The sequence below is a fragment of the Miniopterus natalensis genome, chromosome 1 (assembly GCF_054644295.1).
Source record: "Miniopterus natalensis isolate mMinNat1 chromosome 1, mMinNat1.hap1, whole genome shotgun sequence".
NCBI lineage: Eukaryota > Metazoa > Chordata > Mammalia > Chiroptera > Miniopteridae > Miniopterus > Miniopterus natalensis.
In genome coordinates this window covers 28,823,539-28,835,837 of record NC_142081.1, presented here as the reverse complement: position 1 = coordinate 28,835,837, position 12,299 = coordinate 28,823,539, and the positions used below count along the sequence as shown (strand labels likewise).

At 46.4% G+C, this 12,299-nt stretch overlaps 1 protein-coding gene across 1 annotated transcript in view; it reads left to right on the top strand.

Moving 5' to 3' along the window:
- RHOJ (ras homolog family member J) overlaps nt 1–12,299 on the top strand; it is a 73,537-nt gene that overhangs the window by 44,016 nt on the left and 17,222 nt on the right. The window contains exon 2 of the mRNA XM_087819991.1: nt 7,307–7,365. Coding sequence (XP_087676117.1) covers nt 7,307–7,365 — 59 coding nt within the window. The remainder of the gene's footprint in view (nt 1–7,306; nt 7,366–12,299) is intronic.

Genomic DNA, 12,299 nt, shown 5'->3' with positions numbered 1-12,299 from the left:
TGAGGCCAAGCAAGACTCTAACATTTCAGGATGCGGGTGTCATAGAATCATGGCCCCATCTTTGGTCTGGCCCCATCCCCACTCAGTCCCAAGTCCTCCTTTCCCCACTCCCCTCCTCCCTCCTCTTCCATCATCAAACAAGTACTGGCGAGGAAAGATCTTTCCTGAACAGCCACCCTACACCCAGAACCAGTGCGACTTCATTCCAGCGAGCTCTGGTCCCAGAACCTGTCATTTAAGAAGCCGTGCACTTGGTGATGCCACCTTACATTAGCGTAAGCTTTGGTGGACAAAGTTTTCATAGTCATGATCTCCTCAGCTCCTCAAATAAATTCCATTCTGTCATTAAAAAAAAAAAAAAAAAAGAAAGAAATCAAGACATAGGGAAGCTGTGGCTTGCTGAAGGTCCCAGAGTTATTTCACAATAAGCCACAGGCTCCGACCAATTCTTCTGCCTTAAAATCCAGGGTAGTTACAACGTGGAATAACTACAAACCAAATGCCCTGTCCCAGCAGGCATACCTATCCGATAAAAGAAACATGACCAGGGAGGCAAGGTGCCCGACAGACACGTCACCCTCTTCAAATGGCCTCTCGTTGCTGTCAGATGAATATGCGGACCTCGCCAAAGCAAGCCCTCGGCTCAGAGTCCTAACGGATTTTCAGGAAGCTTATTGGATTTTCTCCTCAGTCTGTTCGACAGAAACAGGACCTCCTGCCAGTGCATCAAATAGGAGGTTTCCCCCAGCAAGTTTTATCTCAGACACACACACACACACACTAACACACACACACACCTCTGCTCAGGGAAACAAGACGCGTTCTTAGCAAACAAGGGAAAGGAGCAGGCGGAGGTGAGCCGTGCAGAGGAGTAAAAAGGGTTTCAAGCCACCTTAAGAGGGTCACGCGTGTGGGACAGATAACATCTCACCAGGAAGGATTCACCACCGTTCATGTTTATGAAAATGTATTGTTTACTTCTAGTTTCATACTGTTTTCTAACTTTTTTCATGTTTTAATTTATCTTTATTGTTGAAAGTATTACAAATATCCCCCTTTTTCCCCCATTGACCCCCTCCACCCTGCACCCCCCCCCCCAGGCCTTCCCCACACTATCGTCTGCGTCCACAGGTTATGCATATATGCATATAAATTCTTAGGTTAATCTCTCCCCACCCACTCCCCCACCCCCACCTGCCCTCAGATCCCTCAGTCTGTTCCATGCTTCTGTGTTTTCTAACTTATTTTAACTTAAGGGGACTCTGAGTTGGTTCCTTATAAAATGTGCATGCATATCTGTGAGGTGTAAAGCAGGCCACAGACACACTCAAGCTGCCCCCAAGAGTGGACAGGCGAGCTCCGTGAGTCACCGCGCAGAGGAGAGCTGGGGAAGGAAGAGGGCGGGGCTGAGGGTCGGTGGGAGCGGAGGAGAGGAGGTGGCGCCGCTGAAGATCTCCGTCCGCCAGGGCTGCGAACCTCCACTTAAGCTCCCCATTTCCTGCAGCCCCCTAGACACAGACGAGCTGCTGTGATGATTACCCCCTGGCTTCTGAACAGCTTATGAAGAGTGTGCATGTCCCTTTAGGGTAGATACGATTTGGTGAGAGAGAGACATACAGAATTGCCTGACATCTCACCAAGTGAGTAGCAAAGTACAGACTTCAGTTCAGACACCGAGAAAAATTATCTGAAACTTGGATATAAGGCAGAAGCATGCAGTTGTCCTTCCCATGTCATGCTGGGGCAGTTAGTGTTCAACACCCTCCCCCAAGGAGTAGTAAGCTAGGGTAATACACCTTCACTTGATTCTACCATTAACTAAAAGCTTAGACTTTCTGAAGTCGCGTGTCAATTTGTAAATCTTATTGGGTAGAGATGCAAACAATCACTGTTTAGTATAAAAGAAAACACCAAAGGCTCTCTTTTCCACCGGACAATAACCAGTTTCCTGTTGAACACAGCCACGTCATTCTGACATTTTGCTTTTTAAGTACCTGTCTATGCCCACTTCCTCAAAACGCTCTTGGAACAAGATTTATCATCCTACTGGTTCTCTCACTATTGAGTTAATAATCTTTGACATACCTTCATCCTATATTTCCATGAGAGCCATGTTATTAACTTTCTTAAAATTCTATTTCTTGCTATGTCTATAATCTAGTGTTTCTTCCTCCAAAATAACACCTTTATGGCACTACATCCACACACCCAGTCAGCTCTGCTCCCCTCTGCTGCCAAATAGAATACACTTGACGTGAGTGATGCAGGCAGCTGGCCACGTGCTGGGACTGAAGGGCACTCGGAGGCTTCCTCCTAACTGGCCTGACGTTTCCAGCATTTGAGTTCTCAGCATTCACCATATATTCATAATATTGATTTCAGAAGACCGCTCTTGGCAGCTGAGATGACCAGCCCGCCAGCCAACAAGGAAGGGGCTTTGACCCAGGTTCCTAGTACTACTGATGGGCTGGACTGGTGGGCCGAGCTGGTTTACAGGGAGTGACCAACATGTCCTCATTCAGGTTTACAAGTGACACACAGGTTTCTGAGGTAGCTGAAATGCTGAGGGGGGCAAGCTCGGGTCCTGCCTGGGACATTTTCTCTCTGGGTGAAACTAACTGACCTTCAAAAAAATCAAACCCATGACTTAGATTTAGCAAAATTAGCCACTTTGATCTACACAAGGAAGAAACACTGGAAGCAAAGGGTTCGGGGGATTTGGCAAGAAGAAGGCCTTCATTTTACATACTTAACAGGTCGCAGACAACTTTTCACACTTTGTGGAGAGAACCATCTGAGCCATTAGCAGGTCATTTGACCCACTTGCTTTAAAACCTCTCTAAACTCAGAAAACAACTCTAATAGCTCCGAGAATAGAAGGTGATCTGGGATTTTAGCCTGACCACTGACTGCCGGGCAGATTTGCTGGCGGCAGGCGCCTCCCAGCAGTTAGCACCTCACCGGGGAGCTTCGAGCGGCAGGTCTGCACAGCCTGGAGGGCTCCCCTCTGCCTGAGCTGCCCCTGGTGCTCCATTTCCATCCTGTGTGTTCAGCGGCTACTGCATTCGCCAGCATCCACACTGCGTACTGTGCAGGACGTGGGGTGTGGAAATTCTGTCCTCAGGGGTCTTCTTGCCCAGTGGGAGACAGAAGCGATCTAAATGATCTAAATAGCTATCATTTAGGGTAGAAAGTGGCTAGTAATTCACAAATATTAAGACCCTGCTCTGTGCCAGTTAATGCACATGAGGTATACAGTTGAGAGCAAGTTCTTAGAAGAGGTTCAATGAGCATTTGTTGATGGAGGGAAAGGAACAATTGCACCCACTATGGGCCAGGCTGTATGCCAGGCACTTTCTCATTTAATTTCCTCTGCACAAGTCCTCACTTTGATAGGTAACATTATCCCCATTTGTAACAAATAAGGAATCGAGCTCAGAGGTGTTCGTTGACTTTCCCAAGGTCACGCAGAGAGCGAAGAGCAAAGGTAGGATTGTAATGCAGATCCACCTGACTTGAAAGATCCTGCTCTTCCAACCTCACGACGTTTACCAGTAGCGTTTTAGGGCACACCTGCCTTCTGGGCTGCTGCGGCTGATTCATTTCCAAACAGGGGCCTCAGAGGACACGGCAGCCTGTTGGCAACGATAAGGCATCCCCTGCTAGTCCAAGGCAGGGACTCACAAAGCCATTTGGACAACCCACGAACTGTGATTAACTCTTGGATCCGTCTCTGGCTGTCCCTGGATGTTCTCTAGCACCAACTGTGCAATCCACTTATCTGCCTTCCAATAAAATGGGAAAATAAAAGGGCAGAGAAGAGAATAAAAGTGATCTCCAGAGTCAGGGGCACAAGCTCTGCTCCCTTCCTTTCAATTTCTCCAGAGCTGGCCAAACACACAGAGGAGAAACCCACTACCCAGCGAAGCTGAGAGCCCACAAGGCTTCCACCCCAATGTCATCCTCCCTCTCCTCACCATTTGCCAGAGCCCAAGGAAATTACTTTAATTCCTTCTCTTTCATTTTCTTTGGGGAAAAGAAAAATTCGGGACTTTCATAGCTAAACAAAGCCTTCAGGATGAAGTCTCCATTAGTGAGCCCGCACAGTCCCACCCTGCACTCCCACCTCTTCTGCTCCATCTCCCCCATGCACCCCGGGAGCTCCTGAGCCCCCCTTATCCCTCCTGCCAATGCACCTGGGGTAACTCGGGCCATCCTTGGGACTCAGCTCAGACACATCCTACAGAAAGCCTTCTCTGACTGCGCTCCAGCAGTGTGTGTGCGCACACGCAGCAGGGTCCCTCTGGTGTTCCCATGTCCCATGAGCATGCACATGCACATGTATGCACATGCACACACATGTACACACAATAATACCCCTACCGCGAGTTCCTACACCTCTCCAAGCCGCCCTGGCATATTGCTTACTATGTTGCCCCGTGCCCAGGCCTTGCTGGTAAACCCTTCCTCTCCAAGCTGCACAACAGGAGGCTTCCTACTCCCAATACTGAGCAGCCCAGGAACTGAAACCCAGGAGGAAGGGAAGGCCAGAGGGAAAAAAGGCTCTCGGCCCACAGCCCACCTTTCCTTGGCTGGCGCTGGCCTCACAGCTGCCAGGGGAGAACAGGGTGAGGCCTGAGGACAGGCCGACTGGAGGGAATGGTTGTTCTCTGAGAAAACCAGGACAGGAGCTTCAGGGCTCCGGTGGCCAAGGTCAGAGCCATCGCTTAGGAATATTTGCAGTGCTCATTGGAGCCGCGAGGGTGACTCAGCTTCTAGTGCTCGCTCCACAGATGGCTCTGGGCCTCTTGGTCGTGGCATGGTCCGAGGGGGCCACCCAAACGTGCCCCTGGCCAGCATGTACTGGGCTCGCTAGAGGCAGGGAATCCCATGTTTCGTGGCTAGATTTCCTCCCTTTATTACTGACCCATGACTAGGTAGTGAATTGGTCACTAAAGACACCATTTAGGCAGATTTTGGGAACATCTGGTTGGACTTAAGCAAAAGCATGCAGGAAAAGGAAACCAGAACGGGAAAAAGAGCTCCAGGCCAACGCCATCTCGTCTTCATTTCCACTGCTAGCCTGACATTTGAAAGGAAGTCAAAATGTTTAAAATCTCCTCTTCCGTCAGCGTTGTCACCAGGGTTGGATGGAGCCGGGTTCACCACTTTAAAATACACATTTCAAAGCCCATCTGAGTGGCTGCAGTCATGTTATCAAGCTGCACACAGAGTGATCTGAGTAGATAGAAAAATTGTTCCCATTGTCTGTGGAGGCAGTACTTTTAAACAAGTGCTTTGCAAAGAATGAGCCATTAAGAACTACTCTGTAGCCCGTGAACCTGAAAACAAATACAAGTAAAATAGGTACGAATCAGCAACTCTGAGCAGCAGAGTAGAGAATTTGCCTGGCATAGGTTGGAGATATGGTTTTAAAAGGTTGCTAATTCAGCCTTGGCCAGGTAGCTCAGTTGGATAGAGTGTCATCCGGATACACTAAGGTTTTGGGTTCAATCTCTGGTCAGGACACGTAAGGGAGTCAACCAATGAATGTGTAAATAAGTGGAACCACAAATCGATGTTTCTCTCTCTCTTCCTCTCTAAAATCAATTTTAAAAAATTTTAAATATAAAAATAAAAGATTGCTAATCCAGTTTATCTTTCAATTCCTGCATAACTCCTGGTAGGAGGCATCAAAAATCAGCTGTACATTGCATTTGCACGGGTTTTAATCAACTAGGAAAAATCACATTCTCTTTTATTATTTTACTTCCTTTTTCCAAAAGAAATTCAATTTCTTTGGAAATCTAAATTTGCTCTTTCCACTCACCAAGAGAAGTGTATTATGCATTCAATCTGTTCAATCTCAGTTTGGTTTCAAGTTGAGACTTTATTTCATTTCCAGACATGTACAGAGTGGTTGGTATCCCTCTATTACTTCTCACTTTCGGGTGCAATTGCTTGGCAAAGCAGTAAGCCTGCTGGGTGAATCAAACTCTCCATTTTCACTCTATATACACCCTTTAGGTATGTGAAACTGAACCCGTACAACATGTCCTCTTGCTACCAAGGTTCAAAGTTGTAATGAATCAGTTAAGCTAAAGCATAGGAATATTCAATTTAAAAAAAAAAAAAATTCTTAAATAAATATGGAACCCATCTTGTTTCATTATTTGCTTTGTCTTTTTAGGTTATAAAATATGCAGATGGGTTAATAGTCTTTGTTTGGGGGGGTTTATTAACATTTCAAAGACGGATAAAAACAGATTTCTAAGAGAGAAATTGCTTACACAATTCTGTGTCCTGAAAGGCGGTTCAGACCAAACAAAAGGAGAAAATAACCTAACCAAGAAAAAGTCCTGGGTTCTTGACCTTCAGGAGCTTGATATTCTGGAGCCTGGTAGAAATCAATGAGAGGCACCAATAATATTCATCTTGATACCGTTGCGATTAACCTAGTTACTAATAACAGGAAAGGAGCAAAGGGAAGGCCAAATATTATAGGCATGTCATTTGGGCAGTTTGCCAGGAAGCTACATCTTTACACTCCCCAGGGGTCCGGCAAAGGGAAGATAGATACACACCTGGTAAAGCTGGGGTGACAGAGAGAGGGTACTCGCCTGCCAGTCACACCTGGAAACAGGTCATTGGCCAGAATGGGTGTGGCCACTGCAAGGGTGTGAAATTTGGAATATTTAACCCCCTGAACAAAGAAGTTCGCTATCTTGGGACTCTTCTTGCAAGGGTCACACTCTCATGGTTCTCCTGCATTTGCCCTCATGGCCCACGGCCCTGTGGACCCCACACACAATGGACGAATGGACTGCAACCGGCCTGACGCTGAGCTGGACCCGGCTGCAACATGGAACAGAAACTCTGGACACTGGCTTTGCTTTTAACTCTACCGAAACCCCAATTACACTTCTTCCAGGACTGGGTTAAGGGAAATAGGACTTTGGAAACCCGGGGATGTAATTCCATGCAAATAAAAATCACTCATCCTCCTGTGGGAGTCTCAGAAAATTCTTTTTCTCAAGGTATCGTAAGGACTCCACCCCCAGCACCCAGTGGGGAAGATAAGACCCCAGCCTCCCCGATAACAATCTCATTTGAGAAATTTGGACTTGGCTCAGCCCATCCACTCTTACTGTAGCCCAAGGTTGTCTCTCATTTGGAAATCACGCTGTCATCTTGCTTTAGAATACACATGGATGGGCGTATGCCAGGGAGATGTTGGCATGGAAAGATGTGAAGGCTCCTGATTGCAGCTTGTATTTATGGACTCTCCTTTTCTCTTCCCCTCTAGTTACCGTGACAGTGGGAGGCAAGCAACACTTGCTCGGACTGTATGACACTGCTGGACAGGTAAATTTTTATTACCTTGATTTATTTTTATTATCTTGGTTCATTCAATAGATATGACCTCTTCTGATCACTGGGGGCAAATTTATTGTCTACCTAAATGACAACTAAAGCCTATTCTTAATGTCTTAAAAATATTTGTAATTACAAAAAACTAAACCATTACATGATTCAAGATGTTGATAGGCAAAGTAACTCATTCATTGACTGATGACTAACAATAACCAAAATAATGTATTTGGCCAAGACTCTTAATTTCTTCCTACCCATACCAATTCCAAATCTACAATTACTGAGTAAATTTCATAAGTTTGAGTCTCACCCATTATTTTTTTCCTGCTCTATTCTTTGCCCACCCTTTATTTGAACCATCTAATGAGCTGTGAAAAGGTCCAGACGAGATAGGGGATAGGGAGTGGCTGGTAGGAAGGAGGGGGAGGTGTTGGGAGCAAGAGAAGCCAGGACTAGATGTTTTCCAAAAGTGAATAACTGAATAGCTAGAGGTTGACTCTAAACTCTCTAAGATTTCTGAAATATTCTCACTCTGTAAGATATGTTTCTTCAGGTTGGAAAACCTGGCCAACCAATAACGTAAGGCAACGAACTAGAGCTCTCAGCACTAAATCAGCACACGCTCTACCTGGTGGAAATGCCACCTTATCTTTCTTTCCTCACACCCCACACCCCATTATGCAAAGTTTCTGATGTTGTAAGTTCATGGGTTGGAAAAGAAGTCCTTAAGCAATTGATAGCTGGGGGCCAATTTCTTCGATAGAGCTTTTGTTACCATATGTCTTGGGTCATTTATTTAGGTCAAAATCAGCGGGTTGTTTAGTCTTACATCTTAAGTCCTTTGGAGTGAAGGTCTGACCATGTGCTTTCCCACTGTGAGTTTCCTGGTACTTGTTATTTATAGTTATTTATATTTGTCTAGGCCTTTTTTTAAAAAAACAAAAAAAAACAAAAAAAAAAACAATTATCTGGAGATCTGTCTTTTTGCTCAACTTGAAAGCTCTATTAATAGAGAGAAAAAAGGAAAAAAAACAGGAAATTTTGAGAGGATTTTCTTTGGGATTTCTGTACACATTTGCAAGGACCACTGTCTGTGGACATCAAAGGCTGGTGTTGGGCAGGTGGAAGTGGGGAACCTGGAAAACCTAGCACCAGACTCAAGGCTCCTTCCAGTTTCCCCTCATCAGCAGATGGCTCTTTGGGTCAGCTCCCCTCAGGAACTGGAAAACCGCATCAATACCAAGACACAGGACTAGGAAAGGATGCCCCCTAAGCTGGCCCAACATGGAAAAATTGGTTTGGCCCCTCTGTGCTAAGTACAAGGGCCTGAGTGCAGGTCCTACTTGGCTGCTTCTCCAGCAGAAAGCATTTCAGCAATAGGGGTACACTGCTCTTTGGGCTGGAGATGCTGAACCCAATCACATAATCGTTGGGGTGTCCCCATGCCTCAGAGACTCGCAGCCTTAAAGAGAGAGAAGTTTACACCCTTCTCCCCTCTAGTCAGATTTTATAGATATTAAATCCAGTTTGAAAAGTTCAGTACAGCAAGAATTATTGCCTGACTCCGAAAGCTCTGTTTCCCTTGCCTTCTAAAGAGCGCTCTGGGCCCCTCGTGCCATCCAGGGCTCCCTCTTCTATAGCAGTCCATGGCAATTGTAAGCTTCTGTGCGCTGATTGCCCCCGTAACAACCTCCCCAGGCCTCTATTTAATTTCAAATTCAATAAAACGGTTTAAAAGCTCTTGTGGAGTTTAATTCTTCTTTCCCACTGCTCTGTCCTTTTTAGAAAAATTTTTAGACAATACTAGCATAGGAGCTGAAGCGCAAGGCAGGGTAAAAATATCTTTAAACTCCGAATTGAAGAAAGCAGAATGGCCTAAGCCTCTGACACAGGGAAGCTATAGCAACAAATGGTTACAGGCATTTCTTCAACTTAACTTTCACTTTAATCCTTTCCAGCAGCTACTTTGAAAGCTCAGCGGTAGACAAGGCTCGTAGGGGAGCATAAAACATGAGGGAAAGGATTCAGAACATGTCTTACATTTTCTCTGAGCCTCACAGTCTATGATTAGGACCTTTAAAGATGACTCCAAGAGCCCCAGCCGGGTGGCTCAGCTGGTTGGGGTGTCATCCTGTGCACTGGAAGGGTTACAGGATCGATTCCCGGTCAGGGCATATTCCTGGCTTGTAGGTTCGATTCCCAGTCAGGACACATATGGGAGACAACCAATGTTTCTCTCTCACATCAATGTTTCTCTCTTTCTTTCTCTTTCTCTCCACCTCCCCCCCCCCCCCAATTCAATGGATTCCTCAGGTAAGGATTAAAAAAAATAAAAAGATGACTCCAAGAAAGCCTAAAAGAAATGGAGTAATTAAGCAAAATGATTTGCGGCTGGACCTCAGGGAGACCTTTCGCAATACAGGATCATTAAATGTTGGAATTTGTCACACTAAGGATGACAGGTAGTTCATTCTGTAGACCAGAGTGTCTCACATTTGAACAGGCAGGCAGCACAGTCACCTGGAGGCCTTGTAAAAATAACCCAGCCGCCAGGCCCCAGCCCCGGAGTTTCTTATTCTACAGGTGGGGTTCAAGAATTTGCATTTCTAACATGTTTCCTGGTGATGCTGTTACTTTGAGAACCACTGTTCTAGAACCTTGTCACTCAAACAGTGGTCCAGTAAACAGCAGCATCAACGCCACCAGAGACCCTATTAGAAATGCAGATCTCAGGCCCCGCCCCACCTACTAATTCTAAAATTTATCTTTAAAAGACCCCCAGGGGACTGGTGTGCACACCGAAATTTGAGAAGCACTCCTCTAGAAGTCTTTGGTGGTTGCAGCCTGGTTTCTAGTGTTAGGAGGAAGGGGTGGAAAATATCACATGAGTAGATTCCCATGGTTCTATGACTACCAGTAAGACTTTGTAACAAATTTAATTTTGTTAAAAGCATTGTCCCCAAATTTCCATCCCCTGCCTCAGGAAGAATAGTCCAGCCTCCTCAGTTGCAGTCTAGTAATGTTGCTGCAGCCACATGGCTAAGGAACATCTATAACTAACTCCAAAATACTCATTTAGCCAGAGTTGCTAATAAGAAAGAGTAGTGATCTCTAACTCGGTTGCTCCTTGAACCACTAAAAGGAAATCAGTCTCTGAACCCGGCTATAGAGTTCCAACTTGCTATGAATAATTAGATTGTCTTTCATGAATAAACCAAGGAGCAGTGTCCCTCGTCTCTGTCTTGAGCTAACTGTGGGTCAGAGGTGACGAAACCAACCTCAAGAAGCACATGTGCTCTGAAAGGTAAAGCGATAGGAGCTCATTATTTCTACCCTCAAAGTTACCCTTGAACAAATTGTTTGTCCTGGTTCCCACCTTCTGGCCGCGCCTCATTGCCTTGGGCACAACTGCAGCCCCCCCCCCCCCCCCGGCCCTACCTGAGACCCTCTCCCAGCTCTGCGCAAGCCAGCCAAGCATTTGCTAAAGAGGGTTTATAATGAGGTTCGTGTGTCCACGGCCGGCACACGGCAGCTGCTGGTAAACATTAGCTCTCTCCCCAAAGCCTGAAACAAACTAATATTTGGATTTGAGTAGAGTCTTTTCAAAACAGTCTTCAGAACATTGCTTCATCTATCAGGTAAAATTCCAAACATTAGGTTAGGCCAGTGATTTTCAACCTTTTTTATCTCAGGCACACATAGACTAATTACTAAAATTCTATGGCACATCAAAAAATGTATTTTTTGCCAATCTGACAGAAAAAAAAAAAAAAAACAGGTAGAATTTGGATTTATTCACACCGGATGGCTATTGTTGTTCTGACTGTTGTCGTTTTTTTATTTGACCATCTGAGGGAAAAGAGGCCAGCGCCCCTGACTAAACAGTCAGGTGCTGCATGTTTTAAACATTCTTGGGGCACCCCTGTTGAAAATGGCTGGGTCAGGCAATGAAGTGAGAGCTTTCTCACAGGGTGACTCTGCATGGTACCCCTCAGCTCCCACTGGGGAGGCAATAAGGCCAGGCCTGTGAGCCAGATCTCTTTAGGTCTTGCCAACAGTATATTTCTGAGAGGGATCTCTAGAGTTTAGATCTTTGGCCGAGCTACAAAGAGTCCGAGAGCCGACTTTTCCATGACGTGCTTCAGGCCAGCTTGTTTAGAATGCATCACGAGAGACCCAGTGGAGAGCAGGATGCTGGGGTGGGGATGCTGGAGCAAAGCCTGGACATTCCTGCCAAACTAGGAGAGGGGTCTTTCCCAGGTCATGGCTCTGAGCCCAGCATCCTCCCACCCCCTTCCCTCCACCTAGAGCGCAGCCAGCCATGGTACTAACACGTCTTGCCTCCTTCTCTGAGTGGGCCCTGGCTTCCATGTGGGCGAAGCCCTGCTCAGTTTGTAGCCTCTCTGGCCAAACTCCAGGGTGGACATATCTCAAAGGCAACATTTGCAAAAGTGGCCGTTAGTGGCACTGCCAGGGGGAACAAGAATCTTTTGGTGTTAGAAGCCTGGTCCTCAGCAGGATAAACCCCCGAGTTCTCTACTCACAAGCCCTGTAGGTTCAGCATGTGGACAAGCACAGAATGCGCTCTGTTACTGTGAAACCACAGCCCACAGCAGCTCAGCTGTCACCAGTGACCATAAGAACGTGGGAACAGGAAGGCCATCAGCTGTACCCTCAGCCAGGGCTGCACCCTTCAGCTGGGGCTGCACACTGCATGTCTTCACTGGCCCTGATTTCTGAAGCCCCTTTTCCCCAATGGGCTGAAGAAACATGGGACAGTCAGGGAGGCAAGTACAGCCGGCATTCATTAACGCAACCCAGGGTCTACTTGGAAGGACTCCCATCTTCCCCTTTGCTATTGGCTCAGCCCGTGGGGCCATCTGGAGCACAGAACCTGGCATCAATCCTCTATGGAAAGTTTGCCT